Source organism: Brassica oleracea, chromosome C2 (assembly GCF_000695525.1).
Source record: "Brassica oleracea var. oleracea cultivar TO1000 chromosome C2, BOL, whole genome shotgun sequence".
Taxonomy (NCBI): Eukaryota; Viridiplantae; Streptophyta; class Magnoliopsida; order Brassicales; family Brassicaceae; genus Brassica; species Brassica oleracea.
In genome coordinates, this window is record NC_027749.1 from 40,359,048 (window position 1) to 40,381,052 (window position 22,005).

A 22,005-nucleotide genomic window follows, 5' to 3' on the forward strand; every position below is an offset into this window, starting at 1 on the left:
TAAATAGGTGGTTTCTAATATCTTATTTGATCTTCACAATCCCAAAAACACAATTCTTCAAATCGAAGTGATTTTTAATATTGGAAGCACTATATATATTATTTCATTCAGATTAAATAATTTAATCTTTATTTTTATTCCTAAAAAACTTTAAATGAAATATCATGACAAGATTTCAATCACCTCCTTTTGAGTTTGTTTAAAAAATGAGAGATTTGATCATTCGTCTAATATTTGTTTCTTCGTATTACTGTATCTAGCTATTATAATTGTAAGAATGGAAGATTTGAACTATTTATTATAAGTTTTCTGGTTTATTATTTAATAAATCAAATAGTTCTTAGTTTATACATAGTATACATATACTAGAAAGGTAAAGTATTATATATTTTTTTATCTGTATATTTTAAGTAACTAAATTTCAAAAGAATAGGCTAATAAAATTGTATGGGATATATAAAATTTGGTGAAGCACAACCAATCGGCTTTTTTTAGGACACGTCAGCAAAGGGAGACACAAAAGGCGATTAGGGTTTTTTGAAGATTTTGGCTCACGTACCATCTTTTCCAGCCGATGCCGGCGCCGGAAACTCCTGTAGTTCCGGTGACGGATCCGCCGTTGAGTAAGGATGGTCCAGTGAAACAAGGAAAGGCTTCATGGGTGAAGGTAGCCGATTGATGGGAAGGAAGTAGTCAAGGTTCCAGACGACGTGATAGCAAACTCTGTTCCTTTTTGGGATGATCTGCTAGAGGGTCGTTTCCTCGCAAAGGCACCACATGTGGCGCGGATCCATTACATAGTGAATAGGATCTGGCCTCTTGGAGATAAATCGATTAAGATTGATGTCTATGAAGTTAATGAGGTCACTGTGAAATTCAGAATCAAAGATGAAGCAACAAGGAAACGAGTACTTCGTAGGGGGATGTGGAATATTGTGAATATTCCTTTGGTTCTCTCAAAATGGTCACCGAAAGATGAAGAAGAAGAGGAGGAAGAAATCACAACCATACCGATGTGGATCGTCATGAAGAATGTTCCTCGCAGAATGTTCTCTTGGAAAGGACTGGGTTTCATTGCCAGTGCAGTGGGTAAACCTAAGAGATTGTATCTGGATACACTTCTGTGTAATAGCTTTGAAGAAGCGAAAGTTTTTGTTGAAGCAGATATGACAAAAGAGCTACCAACTCATCATCGTTTCAAGTCAAAGCTTTGCGTAGATGCGGAGGTGGAGTTTACCTACCCATGGTTACCGGACAGATGCACAATATGCTCTAAACGGGGACATTTGCATGCAGCTTGTAAGTCAAAAGTGAAAATCCTAACCAAAGACAAGCCACAACACGTGGAGAAGAATGGGCGGGAAATTACACAAGAAAGAGTTCTACACAATAAAGAGGCTGATACAGTACAAAGAAATGGTAAGGAAGTTGAGGTTGCGGTAAGTACTGAGAGTATGAAGGATTCTGAAGCTGCCATAGGATGCGCAGATGGAGAAAAGAAATCAGATGATCTTCCCACTACGGGAAACATGTCGTCAGACATAGAGATTGTTCACCCCGAAGTTGAGAAGTCTAATGGCAACATATCTGAGGGGGAGAACTCAGAATGGCTAAATGTATCACCTACTAAGACGGGAAGGTCGGGGAACAAGATTACTGCTCAGAATCATAATCTCAGCTCAACATCTCGATTTACTATTTTATCTACGGCGGAGGATTCTGTAGAAGAGGTAGATGAAAATGAAGCCAATACTACTGGAAAGGAAACAGAGGAAGGGGATATAATTCCTGAGAGTGTGGGGAATAAAACTGATGAAGGAAAAGTAGAAAGTGAAGTCAACTCTCAGGAAGTAAGAGAAAACAACACAATGAAGGAAAAAGTTGATGTGAGAGAAGAACGACTACTTCGCTCCACTATTCCTAGACCAACTCGTGGCTCCACTAAAGCTCAATCAGACACTCAAAGCACTAGTACTAAGGACACAATCCTAAGTACTGGTGGAAGAAAGAAAAACTCTAAAAAACATTAATATCGGGTTTCTTCTGGAATATCCGAGGTTTTAATAAGAAGAAGAAGCATGCAGTTGTAAAGAAGTGGGTTGAAGATAAAGGTTTCAATTTGGTGCTCTTTTTGAAACGAGGGTTACTGAGGGAAGAAGTAGGAGGATCTCTACATCAGTTTTCAATAGCTGGTCTATGATGTCCAATTATGAAGATAATTCTCTGGGTCGCATTTGGTTTGTATGGCGGTCTGACGTGCAGGTTACGCCTGTGTTTAAAAGTGATCAATTGATCACGGTGTCTATTGTTCTTGAGGGGGACGAAAAAGAGTTTTTCCTCTCTGTTGTCTATGCTCTTAATACAGAAACAGAGAGGCATTTATTGTGGGAGGATTTGAAGAATCATCAAAATTCTCCAATATTTCTAAGAAAACCATGGCTGGTGATGGGGGATTTTAACGAAACTCTTGACATAGCCGAGCATTCACTGTATGAAACGAGCCCAGTAGCCACACATGGGATGAGAGAGTTCCAGAGTGTCACACAAAATTGTTCTCTGCTTGATCTCCCTTCTCACGGTCCAGTTTATATGTGGAGTAATAAAAGGAGTGAGGGGATAATCTCAAAGAAGCTGGACCGTGTTTTGTTTAATGATTACTGGCTCAACTCTTTTCCTGGCTCGTTTAATGTGTTTGAAGAAGGAGGGTGTTCAGACCATTTACGGGGCAGGATACATTTGAGTTCAGAGCAGAATCAACCTAAGAGACCTTTCAAATTTGTTAATGCAGTGGCAAGTCTTGAAGGTTTTCTACCGATGATGGCGCAGTACTGGACAGCTTCGGTTCCCATATACTCATAGACCTCATCTTTATACAGATTCTCCAAAAAATTGAAAGACCTGAAGCCAAAAGATCATAATTTTAGCGAAGGAGAGTATGGGAACCTGACTAAAAAAACAAAGGAAGCGTATGCGGATCTCTGTTTAAAACAGGAACAATGTATGCATGATCCTTCAGAGAGAAATTCCGAAGAAGAAGCCAGAGCCTACGAAAGATGGGACAAAGTATCAGACCTAGAGGAGAGTTTCTTAAAGCAAAAGTCAAAGGTTCACTGGTTGAATGTGGGTGATAAGAATAATAAGGTGTTCCATCGAGCAGCCACTGTTCGAAACATTCAAAACTCGATAAAAGAAGTAGTCTGCTGAGATGGTAGAGTGGTACGAAAACCAGATGAGATCAAAGAGGAAGTAGAGGGTTTTTTAAGGAGTTTTTACAGCATAAGCCAGATGATTTTGAGGGCATTGAGGCGGAGGAGTTGAGGGATCTCTTGACATACCGCTGCTCTGACTCGGTGAACGAAATGTTATTAAAAGAGGTCACTGCAGAGGAGATAACCAAAGTACTCTTTGCAATGCCAAGTGATAAATCTCCAGGATCAGATGGTTACACGATTGAGTTTTTAAGTCTGCGTGGCCAGTCATTGGAAAGGAATTCATCATCTCCATTCAGTCTTTCTTTGAGAAAGGTTTCTTACCTAAAGGCATCAATTCCACAATTTTAGCTCGGATACCTAAGAAGACTCCAGCCCGCGAGATGAGAGATTACCGCCTGATCTCTTGATGTAATGTTATTTATAAACTCATCTCCAAACTCATCGCAAACAGACGGAAGAACACTCTTCCGGATTTCATTGCTTTGAACCAATCTGCGTTTGTAAAAGGCAAACTACTTATTGAGAATCTCCTACTAGCTACTGAGTTGGTGAAAGACTATCATAAGGACTCGATCTCTCTGCGGTGTGCTTTGAAAATTGACATTTCAAAGGCCATTGATACAGTTAAATAGAGTTTTCTCTTGAAAACTCTTGAGGCTATGAATTTTCCAGCACAATTTATTCATTGGATTTCTCTTTGTATCACCACGGCATCCCTTTCAGTTCATGAGAATGGTGTAGAACCTAAAATCTACACAAAATATTTGATAGTGATCGGGGTTTGATCTAGGAAAGACAAATGATGTAGGCAACGATATCTTTAGAACACAACGATGTTAAATAGTTTCCAGTAGGGGAAAATGGATTTTATTGATGATTAAGAGCGAATACACGGAATTGAACTAGATCGAGTGATACAAATGAGATCGGTCAAGAAAGAATCTAAGAATGGGAAGACAACAAGATCGATGTAAATGTGTAGCTCTCTCTAGGGTTTTCAACGTGTCCTTCTTCCGTGTTTCTTCCTTCTCCTTTATAGTGAGTCGACTTCAAGATCCTTATGGTAGCTCCGAGATCTTTGCCTCTTGTTGCACGATCTCCGCAACCTCGGTGACTCCTCCTCGAGCTCGTATTCTCGCTATGTGCTCAGGCACTTTAAGGCCCATGCCTTTGATCGCGGCCCATTATGTTATTGACCAAAATAGGGTCCAACATTTGTCCCTCAGCCCTTTTTGGTTTATTGGGAAACCGAAAAGGCGAGAAATGACCGTTACTTGGCGGTGTCGCGATCCTCGGGAAGTGGGATGCCACGCGCGTCATCTCACTTCGAGGATGGGGGTTTATCGTTCCCTCTTCCTCGTTTCCTTCTCGAGGTGTTGGCTGAGATCAAGATGGCGTTTACCCAAATGGCGCCTAACTTTTTCCGATACTTCTTAGGTTGATGGGTTCGATATCAGGAAGAAGGTCTCGAATTCGGTGTCAGGGAGTTAAGGCAATTGTTTGCCATAAAGCGAAACAGCGGCTTTCCTGGCACGATGATTCTCGCTCCTCGAGGTGGTCGTGGTATTATCGAGGGAATTCCTAATAGGGATGATCGATGGAGGGAGAAGAGGTGTTGCTCGATCGTCCCGACGAGTCTTCTGAGACCCGATCATCAGAGCGAACTCAGAAAGTCCATCGAGGGCGGGTCCTTAGACCGAGGTCGCAGGCTCAGTCTCCTGGTCTTCCTGCTAGGCCAGTGTCGGTCGTTATTCCGTCTGGTGGAGCTCGCAAGGCACCGGATACTTCAGCGAGTTATGCTGGTGATCGTGCTCTTAATGACGAGATTGATTCGTCTTCTCGTCAATCTCGACGTCGGGTTTTGGAGGGGATTAACTCTGTGACTTCGGGATCGTCGAACCCGAGACTTTCTCCGATGTTGCGTGCTTCTGGTGAGGGTACTTCGCAGGTTAACCCCGGTGTCCGTCCTTCGAGTGTGCCCGAAGCTCTTTCATGGCCGTTTGCGTATGACAGCGAGATCCCCATCCTTGAGAACCCCAAGTCACTTGCAACAATTTGGCGCAAGATCAGAGCAAAGGGGTGCGAGCTCCCCTCTTTGGAGCATATGCGAGAGCGTGATGCCTATGTTCGGATGGCAGTTGCCAATGCCAAGGTACGTTGTCTTCGCTTGATTTTTATGGACTGGGATGCTTTGTTTTGATGCTACTATTTTGCTTAGGCTATGGAGGCAAGCAATGATTATGCTTCTTTAATGGAGGGGCGCTTGACAAATTTTCCTAGTAAGGAGGAGACGGCTGTTCACCTTCTCACGATCCAACAGCTTCAGGGTGAGCTAGGTTCTGATCGGGAGGCAGAGAGACAGCGCGAAGTGGATTTTGATGAATTGAGGAGGAAGATGGCGGCAGCTGAGGCAGAAAAGGTCGTTGCTCAGGGCGATCTTAACTCGTTGGAGGAGAAGTATAGGCGGGAGATCGAAGGTTGGGATAGGAAAGCTCGCAAGGATCTCCATCTAGCTCGTGTCTCTCTCGCGAAGGAGTACGAGGGGGGTTTGGCTGTAGTCAGGAATAAATTTGAGCAGAAGAAGAAGGAAACGGCCGCGGAGATTCTTTTGCAAGAAACGCGAACTCGTATCGAAGCTTTGACCGAGTATAGTGAAGGCGGCTTCGAGCTCGGGGAGGAGTTGGAGCGCCTCAAAGACCTGGAGGTTTCGCTCGACGTCAATTATGGTCTTGCTGCGGTGTCGGACCTTTCTCTTGGTCGTCTCGATCTCCCAGAGATTTCCGGAGATTCGGTCAACCAGGATTGATGCAAGGATTATTTTGATTTGGTTTGAAGTTTGCTATGTTTTATATGTATGTTTCTTTTGTGTTGTGTTTTTTTTTTTTTTGGAGAAACATATATATGTTTCCAACGGATTTATGGGATAATACCTCTTTAATCGTATGTTTTTGATTTGTTTTAAGCCTCATTGAGCTTGTTGTTTTACCCTTTAGAAGGCGTGAAACAGAGACTGATCAGGAATCTGTTTTATGGGCCTTTATTATGGCCTGATAGCAAGTTGGTAAATGGGCTATGCTTAGGAACTGGATGTTCAAAGTGATGAAAGAAAACTAAATACTGTTTGTTTGGTTGTTTGGGCTGCGCTCGGTGACGAGTTGCCTACGTACTCCTGTCGAGGGATCAAGCCTTATCGTAGTTCCATTTTTGACTGAGCTGTAGGTATCGAAGGCCCCCTAGCTCGGAGATTTGATTTTTATGATCGAGGTTCGGTGTTTGCGTTATTTGTAGTATTTCTTTAAGTTGTAGGTGTTCCAAGGTCTCATTTCTGGGAGGCCTGTCTTGACTTTTTCTAGCTCGTATACTCCCGTTCGGATTTCTTTAGTTACTTTGTATGGTCCTTCCCATTTTGTTCCTAGATTTCCTGCTCTTGGCTCTTTCGTTCCGTCGAACACTTTCTGGGGAACTAGGTCGCCTACAGAGAAGGCGTGGTTTCTTACATTTGAATCATAATAACGTGCCGCGACTTGTTAGTAATTTTGTACGCGTATTGCTGCTTTTTCGCGTCGTTCCTCAATCATCTCCAGCTGATGGATTAGCAATTCTTCATTTTGTTTGGCGTCTTCTGGACATATTCCTCGTCGCTGACTCGGGACCTCAATTTCGGCTGGGATTACGGCCTCGATTACATAAGATAGTGAAAATGGGGTTTCACCGGTTGCGGTGTGGGGGGTTGTACTGTAGGCCCATAGAACGCCATGCAGTTCTTCTCCCCACCTCTCCATGTTGAGGTCAAGCCTTTTCTTGAGGTTGTTCATGATAGTCTTATTTGCGGCTTCGGCATGACCGTTGCATTTTGGGTATCGGGGGCTTGCGGCCTTAATCTTGATTTTCCATTTCACGCAAAACTCGTCGAACATTTTGGAAATGAATTGTGGACCGTTGTCGGTTACTATTTCTTATGGTAGACCATGTCTACAGATGATGTTTTTCCAAATGAAGCTGATTACCGTCGTGGAAGTGACATTCGAGAAAGCTTCGGCCTCAATCCACTTGGTGAAATAGTCGGTTAATACCAGAAGAAATCGCAGCTGGGCTGGTCCGGAAGGTACTAGCGGGCCTACCACATCCATGGACCATTTCATGAAAGGGTATGGTGAGGATATCGTGGACATTTTTTGAGTCGGTTGATGTATCATCGGCGCGTGCCTCTGGCATTTGTCGCATTTCAACGCGAATTGCTCGCTGTCATCGACGATTGTTGGCCAGAAGTAGCCTAGTTTCTTTATCCTGATTCTAGGGATCATCCCCCGGAGTGGCTTCCGCACGCTCCCCCGTGATTTTGTTTCAGGATTGTGAATGCGTCCTTAGGGGATACGCCTAACAGATAGGCTTTTAATCTAGACTTCTTTTGTACAGTCTTTCCTCCATGATACAATAACGCGAGCTCCGGGCTTTTATTTTTTGAGCTTCCCATCTCTCGGCGGGGAGCTCGCCGTCCTTTATATATTTAAATATCGGGGTTCTCCAATCCGGCATGGCTTCTAACTCCTTCTTGAAGGCTTCGTGCGCCTCGTTGCTGGTTTCATGGACGGCTTCTTCGGGGACAGCTGCGGTGGTCGCTGTTCTTCTGGTCCTGGCACGCGATGTATTTGGGGCCGATTGACTGTCGGGCTCGTAGCCGTTTACGTTTTCGAGACCCCGGCTTTCTCTCCGTGCCCCACTTCGCGTAGTGATTGCATCAACGCGCGGGGGATTGTTTTCTGGAAGATCGATTTCTTCCGGTGGGAGACTTATGCTTGGTTTATATATCCCTTCTACTGGTATTATTCTTTTCACCGCTGGATTGAAAGTTGAAGCCAGTGCAGCCAGCGCATCCGCTGATGTATTAACTCCCCTTGGGATTTTTGTTAGTTCGAACTTGTCGAACTACTGAGCGATTTCTTGCAGGACTGATAGGTATGCTTCCATTCTTTCGTTTTTGGCTTCGTATTCTCAGTGGAATTCGCTTGTGACTAATTGCGAGTCGCTGAAGGCGCTGATTTCTCGGGCACCGATGCTTCTTGCGAGCCGTAGTCCCGCGATCAGAGACTCGTATTCGGTGTCGTTGTTCGAAGCGCTGAATCCTAGGCGAAATGATTGTTAGATCATTTCTCCTGTTGGGGATTCGAGCTGTATTCCGATTCCGGATCCTTGTTTCGATGACGCTCCGTCGACATGCAATCTCCATTTAGTATTCGAGCTCAAGCTATCCTCCTTTGGGATGACTTCGATGATAAAATCTGCTAATACTTGTGCTTTCGAGCTCGTTCGTGGTTTATATTTCAATGTCATATTCACTGAGCTCGATTGCCCATTTTGCGAGACTGCCGGATTGGCTCGGACTATGGAGTATTTTTTGAAGGGGTTGTGATGTCATGACTATGATCGAATGAGACTGGAAATAAGGTCTCAGTTTTCTGGCGGCAGTTACTACTGCTAGTGCGAGTTTTTCAATTACGGGATATCTGGTTTCGGCGTCGACTAGCGACCTACTCACGTAATATATTGGTTTCTGTTTTCCGTTTTCTTCGCGGATCAGGACTCCGCTCACCGCATGTTCAGAGGTTGCAACGTAAAGGAAGAGGGTTTCTCCTACGATCGGTTTAGACAACCCGGGCGGTTTGCTGATGTACGCCTTTAGTTCTTTTAGGGCAGAATCGCATTCGATGTTCCATTCGAATTTCTTATTTCCTTTCAACAATTTGTAGAAAGGAAGGCATCTATCGGTCGATCTGGATATGAAACGGTTTAACGCGGCTATTTTCCCGGTGAGGCGTTGTACTTCTCGGACTGATCTCGGGGGTAAGGTATCGACGAGTGCTGCGATCTGCTTCGGGTTGGCTTTGATTCCTCTTTCGGTTACCAAGTAGCTGAGGAACTCCCCGGAGGCTACTCCGAACGTACATTTGGTTGGGTTTAGTTTCATTTCGAAATTGTTGAGGATGTTGAAACATTCTTGTAACTGGGGAACGTGGTTGCTTGCTTTTGATGATTTCACTAGCATGTCGTCTATGTAAACTTCTATTGTTTCCCCAAGTTTCTTGGAGAACATCTTGTTTACTAATCTTTGGTAAGTAGCTCCGGCATTCTTTAATCCGAATGGCATTACTTTATAGCAGTATGTTCCTCGCTCCGTAATAAAGCTCGTTTTTTCCTGGTCTTCAGGATTCATGAGGATTTGATTATAGCCTGAGAATGCGTCCATGAAGGAGAGTAGTTCATGTCCGGCTGTGGCTTCTACTAGCTGGTCGATATGGGGTAGATGAAAGCTGTCTTTCGGGCATGCTTTGTTGAGGCCGGTGAAGTCGATACATACTCTCCATTTTCCGTTCTTCTTTTTAACCACGACCGGATTTGCGAGCCAGTCGGGGTATTGGACTTCGCGAATGGAGCCGATTTTCAGGAGCTTATCCACTTCGTCATTTACGGCTTTGGCTCGCTCGGGACCTAACTTCCTTCGCTTCTGTTTGATGGGTTTAAATGTGGGATCGACGTTTAAGTCATGGGAAGCGACATTAATATCGATTCCTGGCATGTCCGCCGCTGACCACGCAAACGTTTTGATATTTTGTTTGAGAAATGATAAGAGGTCGCGCCATAATTCTGGAGGTAAACCGTTCCCGATGTTAACGATTTTTTCAGGGGAATTTTCGTCCAGAGGGACGGCACTGGATAGATCTTTGGCGGGGTCTTTGACCGAAAGGTTGCGCGTGAGTGGGATATTCTCCTCCTTCTGAGGTATTTTTCGGAATTCGGACATGTAGCAGGCTCGAGCATGTTTCTGGCTTCCGAGTATGGTCTTTTCTCCGGTTGGAGATATAAACTTTACGCATTGGTGATAAACCGAGGGAACTGCCCTTATCTGGAATAACCAGGGGCGCCCTACAATGGCATCAAAAAGCATGGGAAGGTCGACTACAGTGAATTCTATTTTTCGCTTCAGGTCGCAGGCTTTCGTAGTTAACATCACGACCCCGAGTGGAAGGATCGATCTTCCTTCGAAAATGGCGAGGGGGTTTGCTTCCCGTCTTATTTTTGGGGCTGGTTGTTCGAGCGACCGTAGTGTTTCTTGTGAAATGACGTTAACAGCACTTCCAGTATCGACGAGAATTTTTGAGAGGGCGATACCTCCTACTTCTAACGCAATCACTAAGGCGTCATCGTGGGGCATATCGAGCTTTACAGTTTCATGTTCGCGGAAAGTCAAGATTTCCCCTTTCTGTGGTGTATCTTCGAATGCGGTGATGGTTGTACTGTTAATCGTTCTCTGCAAGGTATGGGTGCGTTTATCGGAATTATCGACCTCCCTTGTCGTGATCGATTTATCCGATCGGGGGAGTTCGGGATTGGTAGATCCGATGCGATCAGGTTGGACTCGGTTGGGATCCATAGCCGCACTTAGGAAACTTAGATCGGTTTCTTAGAAAAGATGTTTTTCTTTTATCTTCCCCACAGTCGGCGCCAAAATGTAGAACCTAGAATCTACACAAAGTATTTGATAGTGATCGGTGTTTGATCTAGGGAAGACAAATGATGTAGGCAACAATATCTTTAGAACACAACGATGTTAAATAGTTTCCAGTAGGTGAAAATGGATTTTATTGATGATTAAGATCGAATACACTGAATTGAACTAGATCGAGTGATACAAATGAGATCGGTTAAGAAAAAATCTAAGAATGGGAAGACAACAAGATCGATGTAAATGTGTAGCTCTCTCTAGGTTTTTCAACGTGTCCTTCTTCCGTGTTTCTTCCTCCTCCTTTATAGTGAGCCGACTTCAAGTTTCTTATGGTAGCTCCGAGATTTTTGCCTCTTGTTGCACGATCTCCGCGACCTCGGTGACTCCTCCTCGAGCTCGTATTCTCGCTATGTGCTCAGGCCCTTTAAGGCTCATGCCTTTGATCGCGGCCCATTATGGTATTGACCAAAATTGAGTCCAACAAATGGTGAGCTTGCTGGATATTTCAAAAGTGAGAGAGGCTTAAGACAAGGATGCGCTCTCTCACCATACCTCTTCGTCATATGCATGGACGTATTGTCAAAGCTTCTCGACAGATCTGCCCAAAGACATCAACTCGGTTATCATCGTAAGTGTAAGAACTTGGGCCTCACGCACTTAAGTTTTGCGGACGATATCATGGTCTTCACGGATGGGAGAATAAGATCAATTGAAACAATAGTGGATGTGTTTGATTATTTTGCGAAAATATCTGGCTTAAGGATAAGTATGGAGAAATCAACAATATATTATGCTGGAATATCTGAGGAAGAACGAGAGGAGCTGATAAATCAGTTTCAGTTTGCTTCGGGTAAACTACCGGTTCGTTATTTAGGTCTGCCGTTGCGCACTAGACAGATGCGTGCAGCTGACTATCAAGTGTTTATTGAAAAGATCAAGATCCGTATTTCTTTGTGGACAAAACGGTTTCTCTCCATGGCTGGGAGATAGCAGCTCATTCGTTCAGTACTGATGAGTAATGTAAACTTCTGGATGACGGGTTTCAAGCTGCCGAGTCAATGTATCAAAGAGATTAATTGTCTCTGCTCAGCTTTCTTATGGTCGGGACCTGTTCTAATCACAACGAAAGCTAAAGTATTATAGGATGTTGTGTGTTTACCGAGGAAAGAAGGAGGTCTGGGCCTTAGATCACTCAAGGAAATTGATGTAAGATAAGTTTAATCCTCAAACTGATGTAGTATTTGAGGTGTCAATTCAGTCCTAAGATGATTCTAAGCAATGAGAATGCACGACATTTACTTAATCTAAGTGCAATCAAAGATGTGTTGGAATGGTAACCAAGTAACAACAATGAAACTAAAATTAAGAACTAAAGTAACAGAGAACAGAGCAAGTTTTCAATCAATATTAAGGGAGAATCCATGGGTATAAGGCAATCGATCCAAGATGACTAGCTTCCAAGTCAAGGTGTTATCCAAACAATCTACTAGTTCTATAGATCTAAATCTCATTCAGATAGATTAATCCACTTCCGTGACAGAAACCTCTATGCTATCATGAATTAAACATCAACTACCGTTGGCCTAACGCAATCTAGCATGCATGAATTACAAGTCTAATAACCATCTAGCAGTCTTAACATCAACTTCTGTTGGCCAATCATGCAAGAACTTCAATAAGTTCGTTCAAGCATTTCAACGAACATCTTTCGGGTGTGAAATAGCTTAGAATCTAGATGTGAGAGATCAAGTCAGATCTAACATTAAGAACCCTTAGCAAGCATAGAAACAACTAGATCTACTGACAAACACATTAACTCTTCAGTAATCAACTCGGATCTGCTTAACCCATAGATTCAATCTAGTCACTAATTGTCATGATAGATCTTAAACTCATGTTAAGTTCAAGACAAATCATGTTTAGAGAGAGTTCAAGACAAATCTAGAGAGATAGATGAACACTTAATATTGAAGATTCGAAAGACAAATACTATAAAAGATGATAAAGATTGTGTCTTTTACTCTAATGGTGATCGTCTCGAGAGAAAACAAGATATGATCAAAAATAATTAGGGTTTACATATTTATAGTGTTCAAAAGTAGGGTTCAATCGCTAAACGCTGTTTTCTTTTCGCGATAGGAGGTTGCGATCGCGTTTTTTAAACGCGCGTTTTGTACCAAACTGCGTTTGGCCTTTTTCTTCCCTTCTACGCATCGAGCTCGAGCTCAGGGACTGTAACCGCGCCTGGGCCTTCTCTGTCGCTTCACCGCATCTGCTCGCCCTCGTCTCTCCCGCGTCCAAACCGGAGCTTCTGGTCTCGCCGTCGATCTACTGTACCAGAGTCGCCGTGACTCGTCTTCTTCGTTCGTTTCGGGTCGCCATAGATCGAGGAACTTCGTCGTTGGACCGAGCAAACCACATCGAGCCATCTGATAGGCATGAAGCGGTCGATTGGTGCTCACGGATTGAAGCCAAGGTCGAGGGCATTGAAGCGAGCAGCTTGGCCTCTTCACATCGAGCACTTCGTCTTCGTCGAACTGGGGGCTGGACCGAGAGTGACAGATCGAGAGGCTCAGGTTTCATGGATAGGTCGCTTGAGTCTTTGCGGGTCTCGAGCTGCAGGCTGGGCGTCGAGGCTGACGGATCGAGCACTCATCTTCTCCGCATCGAACACTCCAAAGCTCACAACAGAGACATGACCAACTTCTAACATTTTGCATACTTGGTCCCTGTGTTTTGCTTCTTTTCTATTTTGACCCCGAAACTTCTGTTTAGTCAGTTTAAGTCCTCGAAATTGCCCCATAACTTTAGATTGTACATTCCAGCCCCTGTTTATGCAATATGTACAAATGCAACACCTAATAGAACCTAAATGCAACTCCAAAACACTAAAAATGACCAAAATCAATAGATAAAAACATGTAAAATTGCTATACATAAACTCCCCCAGACTTATTTCTATACTTGTCTACAAGTAAACTTTCAAAAAAAGTAAGGAAGAAAGATTGAAAAATGCAAGGTCATAGCCAAAAGAAACTCTTCAAAGCCCTCGACATGATATCCATACAAAATCATAGCAAACAGCAAGAACATGATTTCTTCTTGACTCTAGCTTCTCTAGGCCTATCTCAATTCCAGATTTTATTTCTTTACATTCATCACCAAGAATCCACAACAAGCCAATCAACCAACCCTCACATTCATTAAAACAAGTTTCAAGGTGAAGTCTCGCAAATGGGAACTTGATCCTGATCATTTGGTAAGGTGAAGAAATGGCTATGAGTGGAGAATCAAAGAAAAAGGTTTAATATTTTTTGTGGGTGACTTACTCTCAAACAAATGAGCAATGACATTACCCAAAATCTATCTAAGAAAAGGAACAATTCATGCATACAACAGTTAATCCTCATTGTTCTACCCAAATTCTAGAAATGTGATTAATGTTCTACCCTTTTCCTCATATCATTCTTTCTTTCTCTCACCCCCAAACTTCAATAACCTTTCATTCCTTTTCACTCATCAGATGAACTCACTTTTCTTTAATAGTCAACTAGGGATCTTTGATTTTTTTCTTTTTCTACACTTAGCTCTACTTACAGACTCTTTTATTTATTTATTTTCTTTTTCTTTTTGATTGAGCTTGTTTTCCTTTCTTTTGACCCTTAGTGACTTTTTCTCTTTTGAAGTCTGGTGTTTCATTCTTTTTCTTCTCTTTTGACCCAAATACCAATCAGCTCAGACCTTAGCCGTCGCTTAAACCCACTACCCAACCTAAGTGCTAGCTTCAAATGAGATCCTAATAGCTAGCCAAAATGAGAATCAACAGCTGTCGTTCCCAATACTTTCAAGTTTTTGCACATGTCAAAGCTATCAGAACAAGCCTCACTCAAGCAATTAAATGGTGGTTTGAAACAAATGGTAGGGTTTAAGGAGTGGAAACCATCTCAAAGATGAAGATGGCCACTTGGATTGACAGAGATTAGTGGAAATGGAGAAAAGACAATCCAAGTGTGTATAAGGTATCCATGATCAAGTATCAAGAGCCCATAAGCAAGAGAATTAGTTCATTAGGCTCAAATAGATTGGAGTTCGAATCAAGGACAAGCAGTTTCAAACAAAGCAATGAGTTCAAGTGGAGTTTTCAAGGCTCGAAACTTGCAAGTCTTTCAAGAGATGGTCATGCTACTAGCTATGATTAAAACGGGGGTCACACTGAGTTCTTAGCATGAGTTCTTTACATGGCCTTTAATGCAGATGAATGCAACCTATATGCTTCTAGACTCGATCCTAACAATGAAAATGCAGCAAAATGAATCTAGATGCTTGTTTTGTTTTTCAAAATTTTTAAATTTTTATGGGGTTTTCCATGCAATAAATATTAACAATGCAATGCATGAGACTTACACAAAACAAAACAGAATATGAGATAACAGGTCTCTCCCCCAAACTTACTTCACACAGTCCCGTGTGTGATAGTAAAGAGGAAGAAAAGACTCAAAGGAAAAATAGAAAGAAAACTAAATATGCACAGAGGTAGGGAAACACATACCTGAAGCTTTTGTTGGACGCATGGGATGGCAGATAGGGAGGGATCTTCTTTTTGACTCATGGCGATTGACCCTCTGGATTAGATGTAGAAATCCCCCAAACTTGTTGGTTGACCTCTTCCATCTATCCAATAAACCCTAATCACAAAAACATTAGTAAAACATAGATAGATATATACAAAAGATAACATGGGATTGCCTCCCAAGTGCGCTTGTTTTAAGTCTCTAAGCTTGACTTCCTTTTCTCGTTCTAGGCTGGGGTTGGATCAGAGAGAGGAACCGAGGTTCCCTCTCTCTCTCTCTGTTGTTGTTGCCATGTAGGGCTTTAGTCTATGCCCATTCACTGTGAAATCTCCACTGGTCTTGTTCCACAACACAACAGCTCCATAGGGCCTTACTTCCTTGATCTGAAAGGGTCCATACCATCTTGATTGGAGCTTCCCGGGAAACAGCTTCAACCGAGAGTTAAACAGCAACACCTGATCACCAACACTGAACTCCTTCTTCAAGATCTTCCTGTCATGGAAGGCTTTAGTATTTTCTTTGTAGATCCGAGAGCTCTCAAAAGCATCAAGCCTGATTTCATCTAACTCATTCAGCTGGATTAGTCTCTTCTCCTTAGCAGTTTTGATATCAAAGTTCAGGAGCTTGATTGCCCATAAGGCCTTGTATTCAAGCTCAACTGGGAGATGACATGACTTTCCAAAGACAAGGTTAAAGAGAGTTGTTCCCAGAGGTGTCTTGAAGGCAGTTTTGTATGCCCATAGTGCATCGTTGAGTTTTAGAGACCAGTCTTTCCTTTTTGTCCCCACTGTTTTCTTGAGGATTGCTTTAATCTCTCTATTAGAGATCTCAACTTATCCGCTGGTATGTGGGTGGTAAGTTGTTGCTACCTTATGCTTGACCCCGTTCTTCTTCAGTAAGCTTTCAAAGACTTTGTTGATGAAGTGAGAGCCTCGCCTCCATCACTGATCACCACCCTTGGAACTCCAAATCTTGGGAAGATGATGCTTTTGAATAGCTTAATGATGACCTTAGCATCATTGGTTGGGCTTGCAATGGCTTCTACCCATTTGGAAACATAGTCAATAGCTACCATGATGTACTTGTTCTTGTAAGATGAGGGAAATGGCCCCATAAAATCAATACCCCAGACATCATATATCTCAACTTCCAGAATTGGGTTCTGAGGCATCTCGTTCCTCTTGGTGATATTGCCTCTTCTCTGACATGTGTCACATCTGGAGACAAACTGTTGAGTGTCTTTGAACATGTGAGGCCACCATAAACCTGCCTGAAGAACCTTTGCCACTGTTTTGAATGTTGTGAAATGACCACCAAAGGACAAACTGTGACAAAGCGTAAGGATCCCTTCAGTCTCTTCCTCGGCTACAACTCTTCTGTAGAGTTGATCCTTACATAAAGTGTACAGGTAGGGCTCATCCCAGAAAAACCTCTTCACATCTTTGAAGAATTTCTTTCTTGCATACCCAACAAGCTTCAGCGGTTCCTTTCCGCAAGCCAAATAGTTTATCAAGTCTGCGTACCAAGGCTCTCTCTCATGAGTATCCTTTACCTCCACAAGCTTCCTACCGGTCTCACAGACATCAACCACCGCCATTATTGCCATTATCTGTTCCCCAGGGAGTCCCTCATCAATAGGGAGCTCATCCTCGATTCTCAATCGAGATAAATCGTCAGCAACTCCATTTTCAACCCTTGGTTTGTCCTTAATCTCCAAATCAAACTCTTGCAGCAATAAAATCCACCTCAGAAGTCTTGGTTTGGCATATTTCTTGGCCAGGAGGTGTCTTAGTGCTGCATGGTCAGTGTAGACGATCACTTTAGAGCCAACCAGATAGCTTCTAAACTTCTCAAAAGCGAAGACTATCGCTAGGAGCTCTTTTTCGGTGGTGGCATACTTCATCTGAGTATCATCCAGCGTCCTACTTGCGTAGTAGATGACATGAGTCTTTTTATCCTTCTTCTGCCCTAACACTGCTCCTACTGCATAGTCGCTCGCGTCACACATGATCTCGAAAGGTAGATCTCAGTCAGGTGGTTGTACAATGGGAGCACTGATCAGTTCATTCTTCAGCCTTTCAAATGCCCTCAAGCATTCCTCATCAGAGACAAAGGCAATTTCTTTGCACATCAACTTAGTCAAAGGCTGGGCTATCTTTGAAAAGTCTTTGACGAATCTTCTGTAGAAACTGGCATGACCGAGAAAACTCCTTATCCCTTTCACTGAGGTAGGCGGCTGTAACCCAACCATGACATTGATCTTAGCTTGATCTACCTCTATGCCCTTCTAGGAAATCTTGTGCCCCAAAACAATTCCTTCATTCACCATAAAATGGCACTTCTCCCAGTTGAGTACGAGGTTGGCATCTTCGCATCTTTGTAAAACCCTGCATAGATTGGACAAACACGAGGCAAACGAAGAACCATACACAGAAAAATCATCCATAAAGGCCTCCACTACATCCTCAATGAGGTCAGAGAAAATCAACATCATTGCTCGTTTAAATGTCGATGGTGCATTGCACATTCCGAATGGCATCCTTCGATATGCAAAGGTACCATAAGGACAAGTGAATGTTGTTTTCTCTTGGTCATTTGGATGTATGGGGATTTGGAAAAATCCTGAGTATCCATCAAGAAAGCAATAGAATGGATGATTTGCAAGGCGCTCAAGCATCTGATCTATAAATGGTAAAGGAAAATGATCTTTCCTAGATGCAGAATTCAACTTCCTATAATCAATGCACATTCTATGTCCTGTGATTGTTCTAGTGGGAATCAGTTCATCTTTGTCATTTTTAACAACAGTGATACCTCCTTTCTTTGGCACAACATGGACAGGAGAGACCCAAGAACTATCAGAGATAGGGTAGATCACTCCAGCATCCAGGAGCTTAAGAATCTCTTTCTTGACGACATCTTTCAGGTTGGGGTTTAACCGTCTTTGATGCTCGACAGAAGTCATGGATTCATCCTCAAGATGTATCCGATGCATGCACAAAGAAGGAGATATTCCTTTGATGTCATCTAGAGAATACCCAATTGCTTTTTATACTTTTCCAGTTCAGTTAAAAGCTCAGACAATTGAATCTCATCAAGATTATTGTTCACAATCACTGGATAAGTTTCATCCGAGCCAAAAAAAGCGTACCTTAGTCCCTCATGGAGTGGTTTGAGGTCGGCCTTGGGAGCTTTGAGCTCGCTCCAGGCAGATTCCTGAAACTCTTCTTGTGAGTCAACTGAGGCAACGTGGCCAAGTACTTGTGGCAACTCGACAAACCGGTTTTCTCCATCCATTTCCTCATAAGAGTCTACTATCTGTGCATACCTCATGCGTTCCTTGTCGTCAATCAACTGATCCTCTTTGTTGATGGTGAGAGCTTGCTGAAGAGAGTCTTCTAGGGCCAGCTCTTCCAAGTACTCATCAGCAAGGGCATCCATTTCCACAATGTAGAACAGCTGACCTTCAATGATGGGCTTCTTCATGACTTCATTGATATCAAAGTGCAGAATATTTCCATGCCCAAGGTCAACTTCCCTTCTTTTACATTCACAATGGCTCATGCGGTAGCCAAGAATGGCCTTCCAAAGATCAAGGGATCTTTTGGATCTTCCTCCATCTCGAGTACCACAAAGTCAGTGGGTACTTCATAATTTCCGATCATCACAGGAATATCCTCTAAGATCCCGACGGGGAGTTACAGAGCGGTTAGCCAATATCAAAGATAGTCTGCATATTTGAACTGGGTGAAACCCAATTTCTTTGCAATAGAGAGTGGCATAAGACTGACACTTGCTCCTAGGTCACAAAGACATTTCTCGAACTCTAGAAGTCCAATGGCGCACGGTAAGGTGAAGCTGCCAGGATCTTCAAGCTTCTTTGGAACACTCAGCCTCTGGAGTATCGCATTGCATTCATGAGTGAGGATGACCATGCCTTCCATCTCCTTTTTCTTTTTTGCTACAGCATCTTTCAAGAACTTGATGTACTTAGGAACCATCATAAACGCATCAATGATTGGCATGGTGATGTGAACTTCACTCATTTTCTTGTCGAAGAGGGCTTTGTACTTCTCAATCAATTGCTTCTTAAACCTTCCTGGAAATGGCAACTTGGGTTCATAAGGAGGAGGGGTGAATGTTTTTTCTTTTGAAGAACTAGCAGCTTGCTTCTTGTCTGAACTATTCTTCTCTTCTCCAACTTTTCCTTTTCTTTTAGCTTGTACAATCTTTTCCAGTATCTCCTGATTTTTTTTCTCATCAATAAGCACAACATCATCATCAAGATTGATGACCACCTCCCCATCTTGTTTCTCATTATCCTTAATGAGAACTCTAGGAGGTAACTCTCTACCACTTCTTAGGGTGATTGAGTGCATTGTCTCCTTAGGGTTTTGCTCAGATTTTCCGGGAAGTGATCCCATCGGCCGCTTAGAATTGGAGCTCATAGAAGCAAATTGATTCTCCAAGGCCTTGAAACTAGACGAGATGTGAGCAAACTTGTTGTTAAGATCATTGTAACTGCCATCAACTCTATTGTGAAGATCTCGCATTTCAGCTCCAATGTTTGCTTGGGCTTTCTCCAAGTTTGCTTGGCTTGCCGCGAAGGTGGTGTTGCTCTTCTTCTGTCTGGCCAGAGATTCTATAATATGTTTAAGCATAAGATCAGTGCTGCTCTCCTGAGGGGCAGAGCTAGAGGAGCTGGTTTGACTTTGGGTGGGCTGGTTGCTCTTGTTGTTGAAACCGGGTGGGTAGCTGGGTTTGGGTTGGTAGCCACTCTGTTGGTTGTTGTAGAATGGTTTATGTTGGTAGTTGTTCTGGTACTGGGGTTTGCTCTGAAAGTTTCCTTGAAAATTGTTATCCCTCTTGTACCAAGTGCCATTGGAGCTGACAAAATAAGCTTCTTCCTGACCTTCCAGACCGTCGACTTCCTTAGACTCAGTGGGTGGTTGTTGATCACCAACAAAGTTGGCTTGTTGTGATCTTTCTGAAAGAAGTAGGTCTATCTTATCTTCCAAAGTCTTCATTTCTTTCTTGGTATAAACATTATCTCCTCCACCACCTCGGTTGCTTCTGTCATACACATCACATTGAGTAGAGTCGCTCTGCGCTAAGTTTTCCACTAGTTGCATCCCTTCATGCTCGGGTCTGCCCAAGAAGTTTCCATTACTTGCAGTGTCCAGCATATTTCTGATAGTAGGCAAAACTCCTCGGTAGAATGTGCTCAACAAGCTCTCTTTATTGAAACCATGATGGGGGCACTGAGTTGTGTAACCTTTGAACCGCTCCCACGCTTCACCAAAAGTTTCAAGATTTTGTTGATGAAAGCCAGAGATCTCATTTCGCAGTTTTGCAGTGCGAGAGATTGAGAAAAATTTGGTGAGAAAAGCTCTTTTACACTCGTCCCAAGTTGTAATCGAGCCAGAGGGTACATTCTTCTCCCATAAGTGAGCTTTGTCTCCTAGAGAGAATGGAAACAGTGTCAGTTTGAAGGCATCTTCAGGAATGCCATTTATCTTTACGGTCCGGCAGAGCCTGTCGAAGTTATCCAAATGGTCCAACGGGTCTTCCATGGGCAGACCATGATACTTGTTGCTTTGTACCATGTTGATCAAACCTGACTTGATTTTGAAGTTGTTGTTCGCTACTGCAGGTGCACGAATGCCCAATTGAGTACCGTGGATATTTGGTTGGTCGAAAGTTCCAATCACCCGAGCATTATGCAGTGGGTGTTGTGGTCCAAGGTTGGCAGCTCCTTGACCATTGTGTCCTTGAGCAGCAGCTCCAAGAACACCTTCGTGTTGAGGTTGTTGTTGTTGATGTTCCATCTCAAACCCCAAACGATCGAAATGAGCATGTCGCTCTTCTTCTCTTCTCTTTCTTGCAATTTCCCTTTCCAATGCTTTGATGTCGTCTACTGGTTGTACAAAATTCGTTGATCTTGTACTTCTCAAGTTCATGAACCTGACATTGACAAAGGACTCAGAAAGAGAATTAGTAGTCAATAACAGAAAGTAAGACTTCGTTTCAAGCAATGACTAAATCTCAATGTTAAAATCAATCTTAGAATTGGCAACGGCGCCAAAACTTGATGTAAGATAAGTTTAATCCTCAAACCGATGTAGTATTTGAGGTGTCAATCCAGTCCTAAGATGATTTTAAGCAATGAGAATGCAAGACATTTACTCAATCTAAGTGCAATCAAAGATGTGTTGGAATGGTAACCAAGTAACAACAATGAAACTAAAATTAAGAACTAAAGTAACAGAGAACAAAGCAAGTTTTCAATCAATATTAAGGGATAACCCATGGGTATAAGGCAATCGATCCAAGATGACTAGCTTCCAAGTCAAGGTGTTATCCAAATAATCTACAAGTTCTATAGATCTAGATCTCATTCAGATAGATTAATCTACTTCCGTGACAGAAAACCCTATGCTATCATGAATTAAACATAAACTGCCTTTGGCCTAACGCAATCTAGCATGCATGAATTACAAGTCTAATAACCATCTAGCAGTCTTAACATCAACTTCCTTTGGCCAATCATGCAAGAGCTTCACTAAGTTCGTTCAAGCATTTCAATGAACATCTTTTGGGTGTGAAATAGCTTAGAATCTAGATCTGAGAGAACAAGTCAGATCTAGCATTAAGAACCCTTAGCAAGCATAGAAACAAGTAGATCTAGTAACAAACACCTTTAACTCTTCACAAATCACCT

General features: G+C 42.8%; 1 protein-coding gene and 2 pseudogenes across 1 annotated transcript; 1 reads left to right on the plus strand and 2 right to left on the minus strand.

Moving 5' to 3' along the window:
* The first annotated feature begins 574 nt into the window (after positions 1–574).
* Positions 575–2,859, plus strand: LOC106324216. Its single transcript, XM_013762226.1, has 3 exons — positions 575–667; positions 753–1,992; positions 2,216–2,859. Exons 1-3 carry the CDS (start codon positions 575–577, stop codon positions 2,857–2,859), a joined length of 1,977 nt encoding a protein of 658 aa, XP_013617680.1.
* A 3,631-nt stretch (positions 2,860–6,490) lies between these two features.
* On the minus strand, positions 6,491–9,786 carry LOC106324218 (annotated as a pseudogene).
* A 5,740-nt stretch (positions 9,787–15,526) lies between these two features.
* On the minus strand, positions 15,527–18,770 carry LOC106324219 (annotated as a pseudogene).
* Between the last annotated feature and the right edge of the window lie 3,235 nt (positions 18,771–22,005).